The 26,379-nt window shown below is 38.2% G+C and overlaps 2 protein-coding genes across 5 annotated transcripts; one reads left to right on the forward strand and one right to left on the reverse strand.

The window, feature by feature from the left end:
• The first annotated feature begins 1,341 nt into the window (after nt 1-1,341).
• lnx2b (ligand of numb-protein X 2b) lies at nt 1,342-18,237 on the forward strand. Of its 4 annotated transcripts, none has more exons than XM_016558221.1 (10): nt 1,342-1,680; nt 6,679-7,236; nt 8,489-8,679; nt 9,768-9,964; nt 12,204-12,605; nt 12,757-12,891; nt 15,601-15,775; nt 15,865-16,108; nt 16,260-16,418; nt 17,236-18,237. In XM_016558221.1, exons 2-10 carry the CDS (start codon nt 6,842-6,844, stop codon nt 17,369-17,371), a joined length of 2,034 nt encoding a protein of 677 aa, XP_016413707.1. In that variant the 5' UTR covers nt 1,342-1,680; nt 6,679-6,841; the 3' UTR covers nt 17,372-18,237. The 4 variants fall into 4 exon arrangements, with proteins under 4 accessions (XP_016413707.1, XP_016413706.1, XP_016413705.1 ...); XM_016558220.1 differs by having other exon boundaries at nt 6,682-7,236; XM_016558219.1 differs by lacking the exon at nt 1,342-1,680 and adding an exon at nt 5,184-5,718.
• Nucleotides 18,238-19,944: 1,707 nt separating this feature from the next.
• LOC107744575 (cysteine-rich hydrophobic domain-containing protein 2-like) lies at nt 19,945-26,251 on the reverse strand. The gene is made up of 6 exons (XM_016558294.1): nt 26,077-26,251; nt 24,841-24,895; nt 23,740-23,895; nt 23,252-23,308; nt 22,762-22,821; nt 19,945-21,242 (listed from the first exon to the last, which is right to left on the reverse strand). Exons 1-6 carry the CDS (start codon nt 26,217-26,219, stop codon nt 21,192-21,194), a joined length of 522 nt encoding a protein of 173 aa, XP_016413780.1. The 5' UTR covers nt 26,220-26,251; the 3' UTR covers nt 19,945-21,191.
• Between the last annotated feature and the right edge of the window lie 128 nt (nt 26,252-26,379).

Below are 26,379 nucleotides of genomic sequence, written 5' to 3' on the forward strand. Positions count from 1 at the left end.
AATGCCTGTAGGTTTGACCTTGATTCTTTTCTAATGACTGTGTAATTTCTAATGGACACTATTAGTATAGTATTTTGAGGAATGGACAACATTAAAGAACAGTGATTGGTTTGATCTGCAATAGTCTCTGTCTGCGCTGGACTTACAGGAGTATAATTCACAGAGGGAACAAGCCTCAGCGCAGAGGTTTTATGAGGGGAGACTTCCCTTGCATCCTGCCGGGGGTAGAAGCCGACACTGTTCAAGTGTCAAAGAGCTTTTAACTGGCAGGATCACAAACAAAGAATTATTACTTTATTGGACATCATTTAGGAAAACTTTTTTGCACTCACTCTGAGTAGGAGAGAACAATTAACACGTAAGAGTTATTCTCTTAAAATTATAGTTATTATCAAAAGTTTAATTTGAGATATACTCCTGCTGGGTTGTCAGTTGATGAAAACCACTCAGAGAATATAGCAAAGGTCCTAGCAATTAATCTGTTAATTATGCATCCATAAAACAATTATACACATGAACTGTTTGAACGAGGACACTTAACAGTTGGACAAGTGCATTATACTGAAATGAATTATGCCCATACAAGTGTTGTCTGAGTTCAAACTTCAGCTATTCTCACAGCGCTAATGAATTGCTGACGCTAAACAACACTATTGTCAAAACATGTGGAGAATGCACAATATTCATAGCTACAGTAATACAGAAGACAAATAAGATAGCCCTGCAGATTAACCAAAGCCACATAAATGAATCCATTGAGATTTTGTGTACATGGGAGACTGGGGGAAGTTGTCACACACTTTTTTGAATAAGAGTAATATTAGGAAATTAAAATAACTTAATTCAAATAAAAATATCAGTATCATTTTTGTTATAACAGTTTAAAATAACAAGTGAGCACAATAAAACTAACTGGAAAACATTCAAACAAGTGTCAGCAATATAGGCTAATAATGAAGAAAGTTTTTAACTGAGCTGTGTTCTCAGGATGAGGGTGTTTGTCATAAATGTAGTCACACTGTTATTGCTATTGGTTTATAAGTTGTTGTGTGTTTTATATTCAGTAAGTTTATAAAATGTAGGCCTATTGTATATATTTGTTTCTGTATTGTATATTGATTGGTAGGCACACACTGTCCCAACACTGTATCTTATATTGTTGGCCAAAACAATGTTTTGATAATTTTGTATGTTTTCTTTTTCCATTTTTTCCTCCTGTTTCATGATTTTCTTGGTATTTCATAAATATTTTAACGTTTAAATACCGTTTATTAGTACTGTGGCAACTTACCCCATACAGTGTGACAAGCCCAGCCACTACAGGGGCAATAACTTTGCTGGTGTATTGTATCAACTTTATAAACAACGTTTATAAATGCAGTATTTTTCCCGCGTTACAAATCGCTGCACCTGCACGCCACGCGCTGAGTCCAAAGGTGAATTTTTTTCTCTACCTGAGCGAACTTCCTGTGAACGCGTCAGATCAGACTCGTTTGCCTGAAACTCATGCTGGTTGAGTCGCCTACGGTTTATTAATACCTGCCGTGTTGCCCAGTTATTAAAACATGGGAAAGGAAATTATGAGATGCTCATATTTGGGAGTTTAGCCGAAGTGAAGGCGGTTTATGTTTTATATTTCGACTGCGTCTTTGTTTTATTACTTCCGGGAAATCCGCACAGGTAAGACTAGTTTCAGTCTTGAGCGCGAAATATCCAGCGCGTCTCTTTTCTTATATAACAACACACTAATCTCACAATATTTGCTTTAACTTCTTCTGTAAACTATTGTTGTTGCCTTATTGTCAATGAATGTTAATAAATGAAGGTTAAAAGGACAGTAAAGCGAACATTACACCGCTTCTTTCATAACAGGTCACCTCGAACACATTATGTGTTTTTAGCAGGTTGGGTACGTTGTGAAGATAAAGGTAACTAGGCTGAGTTAAACAAAGAAACACATGCGTTATTTGTATTGCTTCTTTACCCAACATGTAATTCAAGGGCACTCGGTTGTCCAGGTTACCATCGGAATCTCCTGTCAGCTGATTGATGAATGATTTATGGCTGCTTCTTTCTCATGTGTCACACTCACATCTACCTGCAACGTGTAGGTCAGACCACGTAGACCGAATTAAAAAAGGTTAGAAAAGTCAAATATTTTATGTGATTATATGTGGTATTAAAGTAGCCTAAAACACATGGCATTTTTTTAAAGCATGCTATTTATATTAGTCTATGACTCCATAAAAAGGTTAAAGTTACCCTCTAGAGAAGGCGGAGTCTCCTTTCAGAATATACAACTGCAACAGACTTCCAAAAGTAAACAAATATGATTCATACTTTTTGTGTCCCATTCTTCTGGTTGTTTGCTTGTGGCGTGTATTATTTAGATGGCTTGTTTATTCCCGTAGAAGAGAAAGCGTGTTGTTCAAACTTGTTCTAACATTAAATGAATCATTCAGTCATAAAATAAAAATTCTGTGGTTATTTACTTCTAGTCTTGTGTAGTATGACTTTCTTCTTCCGTGGAACACAAAACAAGATGTTGACAGCGTACAGATGAGGAGAAAGTGAATGGTGACTGAAGCTGTCATTCCCTATAATTATGTCTGCTTATTCCTTTTGTGTTCCACGGAAAATAAGAAAGGTATGGAATGACGTGAGGGGGATTAAATGATGAAACGGTTAAATTAAATGTTGATTAGAGGCAGTGCAAGTATTAATGGTTAGAGTAGACAATGTTTAATCAGCCTTCTTGCTTGTTTCTATTGACTTGGAGGGCAGTAAAGAAAAACTCCAGGTGACTATACAGAAGTATATTTTCATATTTTCCAAACTTAGTCATTTTGTCGGGACTGTTCCATGGCCCGTGTATTCATTCTATAAGGGTGTGTCTGAGAGAATGATTCATGGCCCCTGCTAGAGTTTGGTAGGTGAGATGTTTCAGACTGGGTGTTCACGTTTTCTTTGATTTACCATTTGTTCTGTAGGCGGTGGACAGGACAGGAATAGTGCTAATTTATGACATCAGCGCCCTGGTAATCCTAACATCTGGAAACACTATATGGACTTTGAAACAGTCAATGTTCAGTGACTGTTTAGTACACAAGCAGGTCAATGACACATTGTGTACTCGGGGAGGTATGTGGACTTAGATTTGTTAGGTTTTGTAGTGGAGTTCAACCTTGAAAGGTTCACAAACTCTACATTATTACAGGACAGGATAGATTGACAAGCTGCTTGTCTCCAGATACTCCCATGAGGCTGTGGGGTGAGTCCATCTATCTTAGCCAGGGTCACAGCTTCAGTGGACAAGTGGGGAAGTAATTCTAACAAAACACGTCACTGAGCCTTAAGGTTCGGTGTTTTAGAATGTTTATCAACATTTACACTGGCAAGCATCAATCAGTATTTTTCTACAGTGTGTAGTATTAAACATGCATGGGCTGAAACCAATGAAAATTCTGGCAGGTTATTTTCATGTTATGTCCGATATTAAAATTCAATACTGTTTTGTCTCTATAAGAGTATTTAAACCTAACATCAGGTATTTTAAATATTGTAAGTGAATTTATCAGAGCGTGATAATGTGCAGTATGAAAATGGGATATTTTGATATTTGCTAAAGATTGTTTAGCAGTGTTACTAAATTATTTTATTAAATTATAAACAGTTTTTAAAGCTTAACTTTAAGTGAGTGTTAGATGATGGGAAAGATAATGTTAATGTTAAAGGGGTCATATGATGCGATTTCAATTTTTCCTTTCTCTTTGGAGTGTTACAAGCTCTTGGTGCATAAAGAAGATCTGTAAAGTTGCAAAGACTAAAGTCTCAAATCCAAAGAGATATTCTTTATAAAAGTTAAGAGTCAACCACTCCTACCTAAAACGGCTCGTTCTAACACACCCCACATGTCTACGTCACGATGCCAGCCCGGGGTTGTCACATGTGGTTGCCGCAAGACCGCCGCCCGCTACTTCGTCGAATCCACTGGCCATGCCGTTCTCAAGCCCACCCGCCTCCGCTCACTCAAGCCACCGGCCGTTCCTCACTCTAACTCGCCCGCCGCCGCTCACTCTAGGCCGCCGGCCGTTCCTCACTCTAGGCCTCCGGCCTCCGCTCACTCAAGCCCGCCGTGTGTGACGCGGTGTGTTTCATTGTGAAAGCGAAACTACTTTGTTTGGCCTTCCAAGAGGACACGACTAGAAATCAGTGGTTAAGTTGTATTTACAACAACGTTCCAGAACAGTTCAACCCAAATATTCAGATGTGTGCAGCACATTTTATGGAGGACTGTTTCCTGATCCTGGGAGAGTAACGTTAGACTAAAATGGCAGTTCTGACTCACGTAAGTACGTTTTCATTTATCATTTGCCACTGATGATTCAAACGCGAGTTTTGAGAAGTGTAGAGTAGCTTTCAGACCGATGAGCTTTGTAAAAATCGACGCGTTTCAGAAAGGCGGGGCATAGAGGAGAATGGAGAAACAATAATGTACAGTATGTGGAAAAGAATGTGTTTTTTGAACCTTAAACCACATAAACACATTTCATTACACCAAATACACAAAATAATGTTCTTTTTAGCAACATCATATGACCCCTTTAAAATAACATAATTATATATCAATATTTACTATATATACTAGTATATAAATTTTATATACACTATATGTATCAGGGGTTTTCAAAATTGTGTACGGGGACCCCCAGGAGCCTCAAGAGAGGGTCTGTGGAAAAGTTTACATAAAACAATGTTGAAAATGTAAATATAAATAACAAAAATAATATTAAACAAAATAAATTGAACTAAATTAATATTAATTTATAATTTTTAGCTAAATAAATTCTAAAAAACAAATTATATAAAAAATGCTATAAATAATATACCTAACATTAGAGTACTAGCCTATAGATAGAAAAAAAAAGTGTAATAGAACATTAAATATTTGCCAAATTACATTTTACACATGCATAATAATCATTTTTCACAGTATAAATTGGGTCTTTTATACATAAAGTGTGTAGCTGTCTTTTAAGTTTTAGGATGGTAGTTCCTTAATCATATTCAATAATATTGGTGGTCTATTGCGTCTAAAACTTTGAAAACCCCTGATATATATTATCTGTTATATTTTTCCCCCTTTTACAGTGATAAATGAATTCTACTTGATTTGCCCCTAGTGGTAATAATTTTTTGGGTTGTGAATCACTGATTTTGTATTAATTATTGCACTCACTGGGTTATGTCCATTCAGTTATCTGTAGAATATGAAGGAGGTCAGTGAGCGAGAGAAATATGTCCTGCTTGACCTCGGACAACACACACGCATAACTCACTGTGTAATTGGCCAGAGGTTGAGCTTGGTTCTTAGAATGCTCTGCCTGCACTAGTACCACATCAGCAGTCTACACTCCCCCTCGTCCTCCGTCACATACACACATACACACACACACACACGCTCTCAACCCCTCCTCCTGGGTCGACACAGCCGGACTCTGAACGCTTCTCTCCAGTCTGTTGAGGTCCCCTTTAACTGCATGTCCTTGCATACACACACTCACACGCACAAACACACTATGTCCCTAGTTGAGTTGAGATGACGGGCTCTGGTTTCAGTCAGGCTGCAGGCGGCCAGCGCAGCGCAGCTGTTGGGCGTGAGTTTCTTGTTTTCATGCAGTGGCTGCTGGGAGTCTGACTGCACTGCCAGCATCTGAGGTGGGTTGGAATAATGATTGAGATTTAGTACCTCACATTCATGGCAGACAGTGTGTTTGTTTTGCTCATCCATTATAGTGCCAGGTTGTAATTGTGTCATTGCATTGTGTTATTAATTGTTTGTATTGAATCAATAGTAGTTTTGGTGTAGTGTTATCATTATGTATTTATGGTATTCTAAACGAGAATTTTTTATAGTGTTATTATGAGGGTCACTGACATATGAGTACCCACAATAAATAAAAAGAAGAATCAAATTTTTAAAACATGCACTAAATTGATGTTGGTTTTGAAACACTTTCAAGATTGTATTGAAATTTTAAAATATCATGTTTGACCAACTGAAAAATAATTGCTTACACTTTGAATACATGTGACTACACATTTGAATCTTTTTTTTTTTTCCAAGTAAAATATATTATTCAAGGTTAAAATTGTTTTTGATGTGATTATTACTTCATAATAATATTGTTCAATTATTAATTCATAAAATATTTTTGAGTTTTCAAGGAGTCACACCACATGACATCTTGAATGTAGTGTATTTAAGGTTACGATACACAAGGTTTCATTGTAGATGGATTTAGCAGAGATTATGTGGCTCACAGAGGGAAGTGGCCCATTACTGATCGGGCATGAAGTCATTAACAACAAGCTTGTAATTACTACACTATTCATTTTAAGTTCTTGCTCTTTTTTTGGGCAGCTGCTTTGTTCGCCCTAGTAGGTGAGTTTTGACTGCTGCCCTCCTGTCATTTCACAGAGCTTAACCCGTTTAATGACTTGAACAGTGATAGTTAGCCAAACTCAGATTGCTGTTGTGGAAGGAAACTCATGGAAAGAATCCAGCTGCAGCCCTCTTCCCATATTGTTGTGGTTAAGTGGATCCTGTCCAGCCGGCATGAGCCAAAAAAAGAATGCTTGACGTGAGCTTCAGTTTTCCTTTGTTCTCTTTTCCAGCAGAAACTTGGGTGTAGATGAAGCGGCTAGCAGATTGTTCTCTTTCTGGATTGGAAATATTTGATTGCTTCTCATCTGATGAAGCTGATGTAGAGTTTGCAAGCTGAGAAAGCGGCATTAGCTCTCCAGCCCTTGCGGACGTCCAGCTTAACTTCTTCAGGCCATGATGGAGCCCAAGGCGTCTCCACCGGCGGGTGGCGTAACGTGGGCGCGGGTGTGTAAGGAATGTGGACAGTGTCATGATGGTCGGGACAGTCACCTGTTTGAATATCAGGATGAGGTGGATGACGAGCTGGTGTGCCACATCTGCCTCCAGCCTCTGTTGCAGCCCATGGACACACCGTGTGGCCACACGTACTGCTTCCACTGCCTCAGCAACTTCCTGCACGACCAGGACTTCTGTCCCGTCGACCGCCAGAGGCTTCAGCTACAGCAATGCCGTGCCTCCAGCCTGCTGGTGCGCAACCTACTGGACAAACTGGCCGTGCTGTGCCCGTTCCGCAGCGAGTGCCAGCAGAGCATGCAACGCTGCGAACTGCAGCCCCATCTTCACAACAGGTTAGTGCGTGCCACCAAGGAACATAGCATCACTAGGGAAACATAGCATAAAGTCGAAGAGATGTAGATAATGCAGATATCATTCTGTAGAAATGAAATTAAATCAGTTATGAGAAGTCGGTGGATAAATATGCACATGTAGCCATTAAGAAAGCTGCTGAAACATTTGTGGAATTCCACTTATCCAGGTTTCATGTGAACAGAGAGATTTGAGAGAGCTGAGCAGGATTAAAGAATAGACATGAGTGGACCGTATGCCCGACTAGAGAAAGAACAGGGTGACTCTCTTTTACATAATGGAGTTAATTAGGAATCACATGAGTGATTACTATAGAATGTGTGCAGATAGTTCAGCCTTGTCACCTCTTCCAGGAACGCATGGGAGTTGACGTGTTTCATTTTTGCCTGTTTAGTTAAAGGCTTTAAGCGGTATTAAGTTTTTAACCCTGCTCACAATTGCTTAGTTGCACACACTTATAGTTTCTACAGTTCAGTATAAAATATAGAATTCACTAAATGGTTGATTCACTGAATCCAAAGCCATATTATATGATATAGGTGATATGGTATGCAAAAAAAGAAAAAGTCCCTGGGAATAAAACCCATGACTTTAAGTGTTATTGCTCTACTGTTTAAACTATTGGAACACTGCATAGAATGACCCTGTGCCTCAGCGTTCATCTCCCTTACATGGGTTTTCTTTCTGCCGTTTTATAATATTCTTATCTTCTGTGATGTAAAGCATGGTCTAAAGGTTGTTTGGCTGATAGTTCACGTGGTCAGGGACAGCACAATGTAAACACGGAGAGAGCAGCTGCGGGATGGGGAGGGAGGTGTTGACATGGTTAAACCCAGACTAGACCTGATTCTGCTCTCTTTTTTTTTAACCTGTACCATCTCATCCCTGCAATGCAGCAGAAAAGCCTGTTTGCGTCTTCATCTGCATAGCTCCTCTTGTTTTCGTACTGAGAATTCACACTCCCTGAGCATGTTCATCTTTAATAGATAAATGCTATGTAGCTTTGCACCGAACCAATTAAGCATTGACTTGTTTTTCACTGCTGTTTTCTGCTGACTCCTGAATATGGAAGATCCAGAGCAGTAGTCAGCATTGGTGCATGTTTAGGATATTTTTAGTTACTGTTGCTGCCATCTGGTAATGAATGTCTTGTAGGTTAATTAACAGCAGACCACTGAGTAATGATGCAGAAGTTCTCTCTGACTCAGTGTGCTCCAATTCTCTCTTTCTCAGATGTCCTGCATTCAGACGACTCAGGGAAGAGGCAGAGAGAAAAAAGAGACCCTCCTGGAACGAGTTAAAGGGAAGCAAATCAGATGGAGATTTAGCTGACGCCAAGTCTACCCCGATCGCACGCACAGGTCAACTCGGTGGACCCTCAGAACCTGGACTGGTCAATCCGACCTTTGAAGAGGGTGAAGATGGTATAGCAGCACTTTCTGTTTTTCTTGTACCCTGTCTCACAAATATTATTACAAAACCCTATGAGCGTTAGCAGATCCATATCTAAGTATTTATGATATTCCAAATTTAATTAAAATCAGGAGTATGTGCATAATTTTATGGAATATCGTTACCAAAATGGTTATCAGATAATTTTGCAGTTTATTTTTTTTATTGGTCGGTATTGGATATTTAATTGTTCATGCATATTTCCCCTCCCCTAGATTAGCTTTGCTGTCATCTAACACCCACTTAAACTTAATCTTAAACATTCTGTTGCGAACACACAATAACACAATAAATAATTATCACAATAAATATCAGATTTTTCATTTTATGTAGCATTTTATAGCATTTAAAATTACTGATTTTAGCTTTTAGTGTGTTATTTTTAACGAATTTAGGTAAAATAATTACATATATAATATTTGTATAATATCTCTTTTTTTGTACTGTACACCACCTGATAAGGATTAGATTTAGAAAAGAATAATGCACATTCTTGGTGGGTTTTTTTGGGGGGGAATTACGGTTGTAACATGTTTTTGATTTGTTGTAGCTCAGGAGTAAAGGTGAGAAGAGTGTAGCACAGACGGTGATAAGCTGAGGAAATTGATTTGCAGCTGTGTTTACTTTTAGGTAAACCAAAACAGAGGGAATCTTTCATATGGCCCTTAATCTTGTGAGTAGATGGCTGAGGAGTGTCAGGATGTTATTAATATTGCATCAAAATAAATTATGGCATTAAAACCAACAATCGTCACTGTCTGAGAACATGTACACTCATGGAGATTCACATCAACTTTTTTCTGATTAAAGCTCTAAAACACCTGGGGGGAGTCTGGACCTGTCATCTGGATTAATGGAAATGCTGTTAGTCATAAAGTCACCTAACAACTCTCTCAATATCTCATGGGAATATTACATCATACATTTGTGTGCTTCCCCAAAATAAATGACTCATTCCAAAGCAGCCACGACCAAACTGCTTGTGTTACTACCATATGTCGAACTACTTAGTTTTTAAGCATTTGTAAATCAGGTTCCTGATGGTCTTTTGGTTTTCCAGACACCCCTCTGAGGTCCAGTCTTGTGGCAGAGGCGACTGTAGTGGAGCTGCTTCGAGAGGATCCAGATGAGGATCTGGGATTGCGTATAGTAGGAGGGAAGGACACACCCTTGGGCAACATCGTCATTCAGGAGATTGTGCGTGATTCACTGGCTGCACGGGATGGCAAGCTGGCTCCTGGAGATCATATTCTAGAGGTGAGGCATATCTCAGCTCGCCATGCCATTATGTTTGTTTTAGATTGTCAATCGCTATGGATTTGAACCCATTAGATGTTTTCCACTGGTTTTATCTCCCTGAATCTGTCTTTCTATCCAGTTCTCATGTTGTCAGTGTACACACCCCAGCGTCATTGTGTTTACATTGCAGTCACATCCCTGGATAAAGGTCACAAGACCCTGCTTACCCAAATGTCAGGAAATTTCCATTGGCTGGCACATTATTGACCATATAAAAATGTAGCTGTTTTCAGTTGAGTAGACAAATTCTGTCATAGGACATATCATCAATACATGTCCTTTAGAACTGACCCACTTTACACACGTTTTCACTAATTGGACATATTTAGCTGATTTACAGTTTGTTTGTGTAGTTCCAGAATGGAAGATGGAGAAGGGAGTCATTCTCATGTTAAATTTGAAAATTCAGATTTCATTAAGACTGATTTCAGATAGACATTAAAGGGGCATTCAGTAGTTCTTTAGCTAATGTTAGCATCGCTGTTCTTTGTGTACTTTAAGTACCGATACCACAGTGGTGTTAGATTTTGCACTGCCATCTATCGATGTGGATCAGAATTTTATTACAACGACACTAATCAGTTTTAGAGCATGGTCTACTACACCGTAATTAATACCTTTATCTGTCCCAGCAAAATAGAAGCAACTTGGTCTCAGTCATCAAATCTTTCCACCTTGTTTAAGCTGTACTGATGTTTACGCTCATTTTTTGCCTTTGTAAGTCTTTCGGTCTTCGGATTAAGACCTTTTTTGCATCTTTGGCCATAAAGATTCTGATCTTCTCTTTATTTAATCGCGTAAAGCACGATAAGAAGTGTTCCATTGTCTAATTTTCGCTCTTCACGTCAAACAACACTGTTCAACTAGTGTATCTGCAGATGCGGCAGCTAGTGAGTGAGTACGAACACCACCTTTTAGTGAAACGCAGTGGATCACGTCATTTCAACACGGCGAAATACATAATTAAAACACTTTGTACAGTCTTCATCCTGTGCGAGTAACACTATTCAGATGACTCTTCACAAAAACAGTGTATTTGTTTTATTTGTAAAACATTTTAACTTAGCGCTAAACTACAGAATTCACCTTTAAAAAGCTGTTACACAGTAGTGCTTCTCAGTTACAATTCAGTTCAGTTAAGCAAATTTACATTCTTGTTCCCACAATCCTACACTCTCCTAGGATTTCTGCTCCTGGCCATCCTGGAATGCAATGCCTTAGTCAAGCGAACCAGCACGACTGTCTTCACATTCAAATTCAACCTTGAGTTTTAATGAATGCCTCCAGCACGTCTTCTCTGAGATCATATATACGGAAATCTGAATGAGGTCAACCATCAACCCTAGAATTATCTGTATCCCAAGTGGAGCTTCGTTGACTTTTTTTTTAGGGAGCTAAGGCCTGTAAAGAGATCTGTGGATGGCTTAGATATCTTATTTCTTGAAATGGGATCTCTCTTTTCTCTCGGTTCAACACAGCATTGATTATCACAAAGGGCTGTTCCAAGCCTCAGGCAGGAAGATTTTCTCTCTTTTTTTGGGTCCAGAAGCATAAATAACAGCTTTACTTTAGGATCTTTTAATATGGTGTTCTTTAGAGAGAACAAAGCGTACTGGTTGGATCTTAAATAAAGGTTAGACATTAACCTGAATTCCCACATGAACGGATATCAAGGCAATGCTTTCACTTTATGAAGGAGGACTGAGTCGAAGTACAAATATTGACTTAAAGTCTTTAAAAACATTTGAATAATAGACATATTAGTGTTGTTTTAGCTTTTAAACATGATGCATAATGAACCAAAATGACTCTCCAAATGATCTTCATAGATGTTAGGTGTAAATTTGGTGCAATTGGAAAATCGCCTTATCTATTTTCTAAATGCATCTTATTTAACTTATTGTAAATGATTCATCCATACTTGTTTCATTAAAAAAATTGAACTTGTAATGTTTAAAATTCTCTCTGGTGGCGTATACCAGATTTCTCCAATCATTTAATCCATATAAACCCCATCCCTTTTAGAGGTGCCTCCACCCAAACAATAAATGGTGGACAGAACCAAGTCCCTGTCTTACATTATTTTTTTTATTTTTTTGATAATCTGTTTCACTTAGCTATACAACAATATGGAAGAAAAGATCTGTAGCTCATTGCATTGCATTGCGACCTCAAACTAACGGTTTGATCTTTGCAGGTCAATGATGTCAGTTTGGCATCCATCCCCCACAGTCGTGCCATTGCTGTGCTTCGGCAGTCAAGTTCCCGCGTCAGGCTAACTGTCATGCAGGAGAAGGGCTTCAAGCCCCGCCCTGAGCATCTTGCTCAACCCTCAGCTTCTCCCCCGTCACAATCACCCAATCCTAACCAGAACCACGGCACCATCATCCAGGTCACCCTGGTAAAGCGTGAGCGCTCTGAGCCGCTGGGCATCAAACTCATCCGTAAGTCTGAGGAGCCAGGAGTCTTCATCCTGGACCTGCTGCCTGGGGGACTGGCTGCCAAAGATGGCAAACTGAGGAACAATGATAAAGTGCTGGGCATCAATGGACAGGACCTGAGACATGGCACCCCAGAGAGCGCAGCTCAGATCATACAGGTCAGGTACAGACAGACAGAATCACTTCAGAGAGAAAAAGTGGATGTCTCAAACTATTATTAATACAATCTGTTACTTTTAAACACTAGATTGAGATTTCAGTTTTATAGTAAATGTAAGTGATTGTTATGCTCTGTTATGTGTGTGGCAGGCATGTGAAATGCGCGTGAACTTCGTTGTGATGAGACTTCCTGATCTCTCGGAGGAGGGTGGTGAGGGCCAGAGCAGAGGAGCCAGGAGGGTCCCGGAACCGCAGTACTTCAAGCGTCGATCCGAATACATGAAGGTAAAAAAGCGTAATTCCCAAGCCCTAAGCATAATGTTGACAGGTTTAAAGGCACAAATAGTCGTAGCTGTTGCCTACCATTATGCTTACTTGGGTGATGCAAGTTTTTGCTCACTCATAATCTCCCATTTCCATTCAATCATATATATATATATATATATATATATATATATATATATAATATATAACTGTATAGAAATAAAATGTATGCACCATTCACACGTTTGGGTTATTTTTTTTTTATATTTCTTTAAAAAGGCAGTAAAAGCAATAATATTATAAAATACTGTTATTACAAAATTAAATTGAAAAAAAAAACATTATCAAACTTTTTTCGATTGTAATATATTTTAAAATGTGATTTATTCTTGTGATGGCAAAGCTGAATTTTCAGCAGCCATTACGCCAGTCTCCAGTGTCACGTGATCTTCAGAAATCATTCTAATATGCTGATTTGCTGCTCAAGAAACATTTATTATCATCAATGCTGAAACTAGCTGCGCTGCTAAATGTTTTTGTGGAAATTGTGATACCTTTTTTGGATTCTTTATTCAAAAGAATGTTTGCCAAAGAACAGCATTTATTTGAAATAGACTTTTTGTATTGTCTTTACTGTCACTTTTGTTCAATTTAATGTGTCCTTGCTGAATAAAAGTATTAATCTGAACAGTAATTTATATATACAACACTGGCTAAATTGAAGAAAACCATACAAGAGAGATTACATTGATTCAGCAAGTCGGTGAAATGAAATGAATTTCTCATACATTTCACACTTTCAATCTTGAATAGGTTGTTTGCAGATGACATCACTGATGACGTGCGAAATGCAGCTGGAGGGCAGGAAGTTATTTTTCTCTCCATAGGAATCACTAGCAGAAACTCCAAATGCCTGTGTTTTGCGTTGTTTATGGATGCTCAAATTGGCCAAACCGAGAAACCACAAGGAGCTTTTATCGCTATTTGCTCGCTTTCTAGGCTATAATCAATTCAGAATTTGAATAAAAGTTTTGTTTTACGTGCTGCTAACAGGACCAACAGCCACATAACCTGTAACTTACATGCAGCATTTTAATAAATTTACAGACATTTCTAAAATTCTGTTTTCACTTTGTTATTATGAGGTACGGAGTGTAGATTAATGAGAGAGAAAAAAGAATTTAAAAAATTGTGGTATCAGGCTGCAACATAACAAAATTGAAAAAAGTAAATTCTTTCTGAATGCACTGTATACAATACCTAGCCATGTAAATGTATCAAAAAGTAAAAGAAAGGTGTTTTGTAATTATAGTTTGACTCGTTGGCAAAAGCTTGGTTGCAGGTTTCATAGGTTGTGCTGCCTGCACATGTGTGCGTGCGAGGTGACTTTTCACCCAGAGACCAGTCACACCCTGCTTTTGTGACACTTCCTCACCAGCTGAAGGCAGAGGCAGCAAACACAGGCTGGGTAGTGGGAGATGAAAGCAGATAGCCCCCTCTCTCTCTGGGACTCGTCCCTGATCAAAAGGCCGGGGTGCTGCTCTCTGAGCTGCTGCAGCCACTGTGTTTGTTTGTAGCTGGGGATCAAAGCTGGTAACAGTTAGCTTTCACCTGTGGAGATGAAGCTTGAGCTCACACTGGGAGGAAGGGCCACCCTGCTGGGTAAGAAGAGGCCACCCCTCCCCCTCTGGAGGTCTGGAGAAGATGGCTGAAAGGAGAGCGTTTTGCCACAATCTATGAGTTATGATGGCAGCGCGTCAGAGCCGCTCACATTAACACATCTCTCTGCTTCGCAGCAGGATCTGGGATGTTTGTTTTTACAAATGTTTTCACCGCAGGAGTCAGGCACATGTCTTAAACTTTCACTTTTCACCCATCCCCCAAATACAGACCTTTTCAAAACACTATTACTAATCATTAAGCACGCTTGCATGCAGTTAGAATGGATCTGCAGTAAGTTTTTGCATAGTTGAGGTACAGTCTTTTGAGTATACATGACGCAACTGTAACCATACTTAAATATTTAAAGGATTAAACATCAACTCTGTCTTTCAGAGCATGCTCATAATGCAAGGCCAGTTGTAGTATGTATACTAACTGTTCAAAAGTTTTTGAGCCAGTATGATTTTTTTAAAGACAGAAATTAATACTTTTATTCAGCAAGGATGCATGAAACTGATCAAAAGTGACAGTAAAATATTTTACATTGTTACAAGAAAGGAATAATTTCAAATAAAGTTCAAGAATATGAATAAAATGTATCATGGCTTTTACAGAAATATTAAGGAACACAACAGTTTTCAACATTGATAATAGTAGTAAATGTTTCTTGAGCTTCGAATCAGCATATTAGAATAACGGGAATAAATTACAGTTTCAAAAATGTTAAAATAAAAATAAAAATGTAAATTTCGCAATATTACTATTTTACTGTATTTTTGATCAAATTTGGTGAGCATGAGACACATTTCAAAAACAAAAAAAATTATTTTGAAACTTATTGTACATAGTAGATAAAACCAAGTTACAATAGCATTGCAATATCTAGATCTGATAGTCCAGTTTTTGGCATAGTTGGACTGGTACAGTGTTTACATGACTATTTGAAAGATGCATGTAACTTAATTCAGCTGTTGGAAAAATTGCTGTTGCTTTCATCCACATAAAAAAAAAAAAGTATGACTAAGTTTGTATTGTGCAAGTTGTTTAATGTACATTATCTGGATTCAGGAGCCTCCCGTTGGGTTCTCCAGTCAAGAGAAGACAGTGAGTCTAAAGAAGGAGCCTCGACACTCTCTAGGCATCACCATCGCGGGTGGGAGAGAGTGCAGCAGCCGTTTGCCAGTCTACATCACTAGTGTGCAGCCGGTGGGCTGCCTACACAGAGACGGCACTGTCAAAACAGGTCATTCTCCTCATGCCTCCATATAAAATGCTCTGCTCTGAGCATCATGTGCAATGCTTGTGTTAACTGTGATGTTATGGCTGCTGCAGGTGATGTATTGCTGAGTATAAATGATATCGACCTGACCCATCTTACCTACAATGAAGCGGTGACCATCCTAAAGACTCAGGCCGCTCAGAACACAGTAACACTGCGAGTTATCCAAACCTTTGCTGAGGAGGAGGAACAGGACGGAGAATCCAGCACCAGAGAAGACATGGACACACTGGAGGGACCCAAAGAGGACGACATTAACTGGGCTCCTCTCTGGACCCGCTGGTTGGGCCTGCCCAGGTACGATTTTCTTGTTGTTTTTGAGATATCGATTATTGAGTGCAAAATTCTAATTTGATGTCCTCTTCTGTAACTTTTGTGCAAGTATATGGCCGTATGGGCTTAAACATGATCAAAATTCATAATTTGACCATATCTTTTTAATCCCAAGTTACATCCACTGGTGTCGTGATATTATGCTGATGAAGACCAACAGTGAGAGCTGGGGCTTCAGTATCGTGGGAGGATATGAGGAGAGTCGTGGCCAGCAGCCCTTCTTCATTAAAACCATAGTGCCTGGAACACCAGCTCACTTTGATGGACGCCTCAAGTGAGTCTCCTGTGCTCTTTAACAACATTACCATTCAAAAATTTGGGGTCAGTAAGGTTTTGTTGTTTTTGAAAGAAATTAATTATTCTATTTAGCAAGGATGCAGTATGTTCTTTTGAACTTTTCTGTTCATCCAAGAATACTGAAAAACGTCACAGTTTCCACAAAAATATGAAGCAGCACAGATGTTTTTAAAATAATAAGAAATGTTTCTTGAGGAAGAATTGTTGACACTGAAGACTGGAGTAATGATGCTGAAAATTCACAGTCACAGGAATGAATTATATATTAAAATATATGAAACTGGAGAACAGTTATTTTAAATTGTAATAATATTTCGCAATATCGCAGGTTTTACTGTATTTTCGATCAAATAAATTGAGTCTTGATGAACACGAGAAACAAAAACATCTTACTGACCACAAAACTTTTGAATGGTAGTGTAGAAGTGACCAAAAATGAAGATTCCTCATCTCGTTCCAAACCCAAGACCTTTGTTCATCTTCGAAACACAGTTTAAGATATTTTTGATGAAATCAGAGAGCTTTATGACTCTGCATAGACAGAAATGCAACTACCACGTTCAAGGCCCAGAAAGGTAGTAAGGACATTGTTAAAATAGTCCATGTGGCAGCAGTGGTTCAACCGTAATTTTATGAATGACAGAATTTTCATTTTTGGGTCAACTATCCCTTTAATTGTTGTGCTCCAGTTGTCATCATTGACAAGCTATTATGAACATTTTTCTTGAGTGCAGCGAGTTTGCCTCTATAAAAGGAGCTGCTTTGTTTATTGACTCCCTCATGCCCTCCTGCAGGTGCGGCGATGAGATTGTGGCTGTGAATGGAGTTACTACAGTTGGCATGAATAACTCCTCCTTGATCCCAATGCTGAAACTGCAGAAGAACAAAGTCACATTGACCGTGGTCTCCTGGCCTGGCAGCCTGGTTTAAAGACTAGCCTGAACTCTATCACTGTTACTGGATCCACCACTGGATTTTAAGTTGATGCACAAGTCTGTTATTGGAGAAGAGCAGGGTGAAAAACTGAGGAAGTCTGGTAACAATCATTGACCACAAGATTTAAAAGCAAGCCGAAAGGTTGATATTATTTAATCCACTGTAGGCATTTAGTGTTTCACAAGTGTGCATTGCTCTTTGTTGAGCTGTATTGGTGAAAAAGTGTGAACTGCACTTGAGGGCACTGGACAAGCTTGACTTCCTGTTTAAAAAGAAGTTGTATTTATCATGCCACTTGCCTGGGTGTATATTTTAGAATGGAACGTCTTGTTTCCATGTATAACCAGTAATAATCTTTTAGAAGGTTTATGATTGACATCAAGTGGTCAGTAGTGAGGTAATAAATATTATTTTGAATCTACCTAGAGTTGGACCACATCACATTCTCATGCTGATGTCCGCTCTGATGACACTTTTTACACTGTTATATGTTCTGAGAATAGTTACACTAGTGTAAAACTATGTAGTTGCTGTTGACGTGATAGTATGGACTGTTTTTTAAACCACAGCTTGGCTTGTTTGACACATTTTTAAGAATGTATCTCTTGGGTGCCTTGGATATGAATATGTACAAACACTGATCCACACCTGCCTTAATTGCTTGTATACCAAAAATGCCAATTGTTATCTTTGGCCTTTCATCAACTGTAGAATGTTTATTTGCCTCTGACATCTGTATGTTCAACCCTTTTACATTTTAATGCATTTTAGTCAGTTTTAATGATGTTCGGTTTTTGGACAAGCACAGCAAATGTGAAAGGGTTGTTATGATGACAGAATAAAAATTGTTGTTTTATTTTATTACATCCTTGTTCTAAGCAGTAGCTGTTTTGTTCACTTTTCTGATCTGTAGTATGATATAGTTGTAATTGATTATATTAGGTATTTTCTATAATTTTAATAACTCTTATATAATAATTTATATTTAATGATATACATAGAAATATATATTTATATACATATATATATATTTAATGATATATATAGAAATATGGATTTAATCTGCTGAGAATTATTCTACACTGGAGATCTCAATCTCATCTGCCAGAACAACAGTGGCTTAAACATTTTAACCTTGTTTGGATTAGTGTTGCTTTTCTCTGTTACTCAAGAGTTAATGCTAAAGCCACATATTTCACTCCCCTTCCAAATCGTTCATTATAGTCCCTGTGGGATTCCCAGGCAATATCTGCGGCTTTGCCCTGTTGAGTATCACACCATCTGAGCAGTTTGCAGGGCGAGCGGGCCACGTGCTGTCACACGGGACCTGTGCAGGATGTAAATCAGCCCTGCACAGTTTGAATTTAAGCCTTGAACTATGAACCAAGGATTAAAAGGTTTTAAATCCTGCTGACAGGCTAAACTAATGCAATAGGTTGCCAACTGTTAAAGAAAAACATGAATGACGTGAGGCATTCATTGTTGAATTGGAATTTAAAGTGAGATGATAATGTTATTTTATGGTCATGATGATAAATGCTGATGGTCTATTTCAGTGTTTCTCAACCCTGGTCCTGGGCGCCCCCCAATACTGCTCATTTTGTATGTCTCCCTTGTCTGACACACCCATTTCAGGTCCTGGAGTTTCTTCTAATGAGCTAATGAGTTGAATCAGGTGTGTTTGATTAGGGAGACACACAAAATGTGCAGTGTTGGGGGGTGCCCAGGACCAGGGTTGAGAAACACTGGTCTATTTGAAGATGTGCAAAAGTCACCAAACACCTGCTGAGAATGTAAAATCCAACTGTGGCACAAAAGGATATTTTGTTGATTTAACATTGACTAATTCCGATGACATATTTCAGAACAAACAGAGTAAAAAAATATTATTAAAGGCTAATGTACATATTCCAAATGCAGATGACATGGTCATACCAGGACATTCTCAGACATCATTTTAGGCCAAATTTGAAACTTAATGAACTTGCACTGCTCCACATTCTTTATTGTGTCTTAGCCTGCCCCCTAGAGGCCATACAATGCTCAACATATCAAATTATTATTATTATTTTTTGCTGTAAGCTGTTGCTAAATGAAGAAGCTTAAAATACATAAAGCGCTAGTGAAAATGGATAGACTACCTCAAATGCAGCTGTTTGTATCCGAATCATTCATGCTGAGTTACGTTTGTTCTTCACACTCCCCTCTTTGCACCCCCGCTCTACATAATGTAAACCAATGGGTCATTTCTATCTTTGACAAAAAGCAAGCAATATTAAACTCACAACTTTAAATGCCATGTATCTATTTAATCTGAATTATTTCCATTGCTAATATAATACTTTAAGCTCTAAGGATTACTTTCTACAGCTTTTTGTTGTACTTTTGATTTTAAATCTGTTTTACCATATAGTATAAAGCTGTGACATCAAGCAGTAGTTAAAAAGCTGTATTTATGTGTACTATAACACAGACAGTAAAGTAACCACATAGTAAGTGAATAAGCCTTATAAAAAATAAACCTTTGCATAAAACTCAAATACTATCAAATTAAATTGTTATTAGGTAGGGACAAACATTTACAGGTACTTTAACAGAACCAGTACCGAGAGCAGATTTCCTTTCTTTCTGTTAGATTGCTAGGCAAAGAATCATTCCTCTTAAGCACAGCTCCCTCTCAAGACCATCTACAGAGGCACTCGACTAATGCAGTCATGTCTACAGCATATAGAGCAAAGATGTCATACAGTTACAGAAAACAGATAAGGGGCAGTTTTAACCATTCCATATACAGCGCCGTCTGTAGTTACCACAGTAGCAGAACCACAGGATACAGCATCCATGAACACAATTAAAACACACTCCAAGATGAAGCTGTACTGAAAGAACAGAAACAAAGCATAAAGAAAAAAATACAGGGTACAATGTATATTCCAACAAAAACTTGAATAGGTAAATATCGCTTGGTGCAAAAATGAATGACACATTACTCTTGGTAACAAATTTTGCTCGATTGGCATACGTTATCGTTTTTAAACACACTACTAATGACATTGTAAAACAATATCAAAAACCTCCAGGACAATCTGCTTGTCCTCGTGTGCTCAAGTGCAATTTTCAGCCCTAACTCGAGTGGCATCTTGTACGCACATTTTATGGCTTACTGGGTAAACAGGTCCATATAAAGTGTAAAGTTACAGAGACACGGCTTATAAACAAACTATGCTACAATAATATCTTGGCGAAAAACTTATAACCAGCTAAATTACATAATGTAAACATGGTATACCACACTGTACATCCTGTCCATGATATTTACAAGTCAGTTTGTTGACTTCCCCGTGTAGTAGACAATCGCAAAAGTGCCAGATCACGGTGCTGACTGTTCCTTCAAACATCTGCTGCACTAGCTTCAAAAGCCCCAACGCTAGTCATCACACTCTGAAAACATTAAAACACCACACACTTCTGACACACTGTTGTCCTTTAACATAAGGCAAATTCACACCATAAGGTGCCTTGTTCATAACAATACTTTGGGGTAAATGCACTTTTTAAACAGCATCAGTTTGCTTTCTTCCCATCTCTAATTATATGTAACAAAACGTCTGAGCGCAACACAGGAGCGCTTCTACTACATCAGGAAATGTGCAAAATCTGCTCTAAAGCAAAGTGACAGTGTTGCGAATATACTGTACAAGGTACTGGGAGAAGGGGTCTTGTAGAAACCCAGTGAAGACCCTCAATCCGACATATATACAAGGCACTAAGGAGAGGAATGAAGGGCCTTCCACGAGGATCCAGCAGAAGTCTTTTAGTCAGGTCTGAATATAGGATATTTTGGTAAGAACTCTATAAGAACAACCTGTAGACAGAAAATAAGACAATGTTATTCAAGCACACTTGAGGGGTAAAAATCACCAGCCTCGTGGTTTACAACCTTAAGGTCTGACTTTGTAAGAAAATGCAGAACAAAAAGGACTGAATGAAACATTGAGGAGTCAAATTACCTTTTTAGTTACAAATTACAGAATCACATGATAAAGATGATGGTTGAGAAACGCTTCAGTTCACTGAGTGCAAAGCTTCCTACTTTAGCTTTTAACAACAGTCAGTACTGTGATTATGACAGTTTAAGCTATAGACACTATCGTTCAAATCTTATGGTGTTAGTAAGATTAAGATTTTTTTTTTTGAAAGAACTTATACTTCTCTTCAGCAAGTATGCACTAAATTTATCAAAAGTGACAGTAAATACATTTAAAATGTTACAAAAGATTTACATTTTAAATAAATGATGTTCTTTTAAACTATCCATCCAAGAATCTTAAAAAAGACTGCACAAAAAACTGTAAGCAGCACAACTGTTTCAACATTAATATAATATGATGAATGATTTCTGAAAAATCATGTGACACTGAAGACTGAAAAATTCAGCTTTGCATTACAGGAATAAATCACATTTTAAAATATATTCACAAAGAAAAAGTTATTTTAAATTGTAATATTCCACAGTATTACAGTTCTTACTGTTACATTATTTTTAATACAAATCAAATAAATGCAGCCTTGGTGAGCACAATAGATATCTTTCAAAAACATTTTTGAAAGGTAAGTTAAATAAGTTTTTTTACTTTGTATTTATCATACATAAGGTACAATTTGATGCCGTCACTTTAATGAATATGGTTGTACTTGTGACACATAAATATCACAGTTTTAAAAGTTATTTCAGCCTGTTTTTAAAATAAATATGAAGAGTTAATTTGCAAAAACAGATAACTCCATTTAAAAAAATTTTTTTTTTTTTATCCTGTATTCCAATCAATATCAATCAAACTGCAGTTGGGTTGTTTTGATTAAATAATAATAACTAAAAAATATACAGCTAACTAACACAATAAAAACGGAGTTATCTGTTTTTGCAAATAAACTCTTCATATATACAGCATTGTTGATTATGATCACACAAACAAATATTCCCTTAGAGCTAATTCAACCATAAAATTGGATCTTGTTTTTTTTTTTTGGAAAATATTTGTGATGATTTTACAATTGATTACTAAAAACAAAACTATGAAACTGAATTTGTCACAAAACGACAAGTGAGACACAGGCTGAATCTTTTTGACTGACTCGTTAAAAATAATCAGTACATAAGAGACATTTGTTCAAAAATCAGTCATCACAACTCACTTGTGCATGATAAATCAGATGAATACTCTAATGAGATGACGCACAAAGTTTCCCTGACTTCTCTTAGATTTTAAATTATTGTTGCACAATCAATTTTGTGGTGCATTTGCAGTAATTTAGGTAGCAGCTTATAGCCCTGAAATGAAAAAGAAGTGATTTACTTTGAAAAACAACATCCACGAACTTACATATTCCATCATGTTGCTGCTCTCACATTTTCTCTTGCTGAGTTTCCAGTGCAGCCCCAGCTGAAGGCGAGACAAGAAGAGACGGGTTAGACAAAGCCGTGTGGGAGATCTTCAAAATAGACGCAAGCACTTCAGATGCTCAGACACATTTTACACACAAGGGTTAGCTGAGGTCAAGCAGTGGTCAGCGATTAGCTGAGTTTCCTTAACATGTCTGTCAGTCAAAGCTTCGAGACACAACAAAACAAACGTGGCTTTTTACTGCTGACCTTTCCACAGTCTGGTCAGACTCTGCACTATATCAATGCATCAGACCAAAATGGCTGCGAGGGCAACAAGCATTTGACAGGGTCAAATGTTAGCAGCCATTTTAATGATTGTTATCCACCACACACCAAGACTTGAACGGCTCTTAACATGGCAGCTAAATTGGAGATGATCCGCTGTCCTTATCTTTATGTGTCTGAGATTAATTCTGCTATGAGCTTACCTTATGATATAATCTGTTGTTTTCCCATTCTAACAATTTCTGGATGGATCTTCGCGTCTGAAAACACACAAACAAAAATGAGCTTTCACAAATCAATAATTATACACAAACAAAAATAGACAGAACACACAGGTTTTTATGCTAACCACCCTGTCAAACTCTTCAAACACATGCTTAACAAATGCCAATAAAACTCCCAGGGCATGAAGACTTCAGAGGCATTTATGGAGCGAAGCTCGTAGTTAAGCACCTTGTAAGCTGCACGTCATGGCCAATAACTTAAAATTTGTAGTTGTAAAATCGCCACCTTTCCACAATTCAACAATTCAACAAGCCTTCTGACATATATCAGTTTCACACAGAGTGGATGCAGTTTGCTACTTGCCTCCTCACTGAGCGGGTTTATTTATTAGGTGTTCAAATGAGGCAGTAAGTAATTAATACAGATTAATGGGGGAAGGACCAGTCATGTCTGAGGAAGGACTCACTCTCTTGTTGAGACATATGACAGGCCACAGACTGCAGCCCACCGTACAGCAACAGCACAGGCAGCCGCAGAGCAACCATTTCACATTGACCGGTAGGTTCTTCTTCAAGCAAGCGTTTACTCGATTGACGCTCGTCTTGAACTCCTCTGAAGCAACCTAGAGCAGATGGGAGAGGAGCAAAACAGGACTGTAAATAAGTTAGTAAATGATTCTGTGTGCATTAGTAGTAAGGGAATATTTAAATAAATAGAAATAAAAATATATTAAAAAGATAAATATTTTTAATAGATTATAAATAGTAAAGCAACAACAAAATGTTCATTTAAGAAATACAAGAAAAGTTCCGTATAAAGTCATTGGAATTTTTTTTAAGAAAAAATGTTAATGTTTGCAGATGTTCTCTGGAGATCTCGCAATTGCACGCTTGTAACTTGCCAACCAAGCTCTGACACTCTCAGGGCAAAGGGAGGACAAAAAGATGAGATAAGCCTGTGGCTGCGCCGTCTAAACAACATGAATGGCTACTCATTCCTCTCTGGGTATGTACGCCATAAAACCGGGGTCGTAATCTTTTATGACAGGATGCAAAGGTCTCTTTGCAAACAGCAAAAGAACTCGGAATAAAGCCCAGCAGGCCTGATCTGCACCCTTCAGTCATCATAATCCTGACCTCATCCGTCACATGTCACCCTGGGTCACAATACTGGAGCTCCGCTTTATTGCCCCGCACTTCCCTCGGTCTGCTCTTCCCCCTGCAGCCTTTTTGTATTTCTGCGTCCGACCCAGGAAGCTTCCTATTCTTGTGGACGGCACAGTGTTTCTTTCATTATTTAGTCTCTGGGAGCTGTGTCCTCCCAGCGCTGGGATCCCTGCCTACCGGAGCCCTGGACGGTTTACTTATTGACAGATTCTGTTGCAAAAATGCAGCAAGCTTGGATTAAAACCATTTTAGAGACTTCATCAAGGGATTCATTAATCAGGGGCTCATAGCATGGTGAATTATGGTGTAAGGTTAAAGGTCAACAGGGAAAGATATTTTATTCACACCATAAATAAAATTCAATTGGATATATTTTGTAGATGTGAGTTAGAAATCATTACCTTTCCTGTGAGAACGGAAGGAAACTCTGTGTCAAATTTGTTGCTTAGTCCAAACCTGCAAACACAGATTTTTAAAAAGGTTATGATTATGGGGGGGGAAAAAAGATGTTAAGGGTCATTTCCACCACATAGCAAAAAATATAATGCATTGGTAAATAATAATCATGAGATACTATGTAATAATTATGATAAAAAGTTCAAATTATGACATGAAATGTAACAACGTTGAACTACCAGTCAATTTTGACAGAAAAATTATGACACAAAAGTCAGAATTATTAAATAGAAATAATGAAATTATGAGACATTAAGTCATAGTTATGTGATAAAAATTGAAATTATGACATTCCAAGTTGTAATTATGCGATAAAGTCGAAACTATGGTATAAACAGTGAATTGACTTTTTATCTCATAATTGTGACGTAATGTCACAATATAGACTTTTAATCTCATAATTATTAATGTTTACCAAAGCTTTTTTTTTTCTTATGTGGCAGAAATGACCTTACAAACAAAGGCTCTGTTTGTCATGACAGGGGGGAAAAGATAGCTTGGCTAACACTGGGTTCATTTCAGTTAGATGTAAATGTAGATGTAAATTTAAGGACTTGAAATCAACAGACACAACAAAGTGAGAAGGTTGCGTTTCTACATTTAGCTTGAATTGCCAGAGAATCTGAAGGCTGTATAAGTGTCTTGTGTGATGTCTGTTTATGATCCATCTACTGTCCCATGTAGAAACATCACGTTGTTTACCTCATTGAATAATAAAATACCTCAAAGCTCTACTGGTCTAGCTGGTGATTCAACTTCAGAAATGTGTGCATAACTGACAGTTGCAAGGGTACTTTTGCTGTCCAATGAAAGCGATTGCATTAACTAAAATATTATCTGATCTCGTAAGTTTACCTCAGCATACGTACAGTACAGTTACCCACAACTTCAGATTAAAGCAACTATCCTAATGAGTTTGAGTGTGGTTACAGGGCAGCCTTTATCCACGGACAGCAATAAAACCATAAATATCTGTGCTAACAACAAGGCTTCGGGTAAGAAGGGCTGATTATTCCGCTTAAAATAACTGTCAGGACACAGCTGGAGAAGCTCGGCCTACGTGTATTTTAATACCACAACTTAGCGACAAAAACATGCAGTGAGCTTAGCATGGAGGCTATACACACATAGACATGAGCTAACAGTGACTAACAGCGGTGCTGCCGCATTCATACGCTTACACGGTGAAGTGACCAGCCCCACGCATGACCACAGGGTCGGGACAGTATCTGACGAGCTGTTCTTCACTCACAATTCTCTCATCTTCTTCTTCTAACTCATAAATGGTATCAAAGTCCGCCATGTTGGGCAGTAGGACGCTCATGACGTCATGGCACCAGTGCTGTGGAGGGAGCGTCATCGCAGCGTCGACTGGCACTGTACATAAACCCCAGCTTTTTGTTATTTCAGATAGCCTAGATATGAAACATTATATTGAGTTACTACTTGGGCTGAAAAATAGTAAAGCAAAACGCACTCGGTCT

Source organism: Sinocyclocheilus rhinocerous, unplaced genomic scaffold, assembly GCF_001515625.1.
Source record: "Sinocyclocheilus rhinocerous isolate Xijiao unplaced genomic scaffold, SAMN03320098_v1.1 scaffold557, whole genome shotgun sequence".
NCBI classification, from domain to species: domain Eukaryota; kingdom Metazoa; phylum Chordata; class Actinopteri; order Cypriniformes; family Cyprinidae; genus Sinocyclocheilus; species Sinocyclocheilus rhinocerous.

Bases quoted from the DNA above. Each gene is read 5' to 3' on its own strand.
- LOC107744575 (XM_016558294.1), bottom strand. From the start codon at position 26,219: ATGAGCGTCCTACTGCCCAACATGGCGGACTTTGATACCATTTATGAG. The intron at 23,309-23,739 runs GTGAGTCCTTCC...GTGTGTTTTCAG, and splicing joins TCATATGTCTCAACAAGAGA to ACGCGAAGATCCATCCAGAA. The intron at 21,243-22,761 runs GTAAGTTCGTGG...TTCTGTCTACAG, and splicing joins GCAGCAACATGATGGAATAT to GTTGTTCTTATAGAGTTCTT.
- lnx2b (XM_016558221.1), top strand. From the start codon at position 6,842: ATGATGGAGCCCAAGGCGTCTCCACCGGCGGGTGGCGTAACGTGGGCG. The intron at 12,892-15,600 runs GTAAAAAAGCGT...ATCTGGATTCAG, and splicing joins GTCGATCCGAATACATGAAG to GAGCCTCCCGTTGGGTTCTC. The intron at 16,419-17,235 runs GTGAGTCTCCTG...GCCCTCCTGCAG, and splicing joins CACTTTGATGGACGCCTCAA to GTGCGGCGATGAGATTGTGG.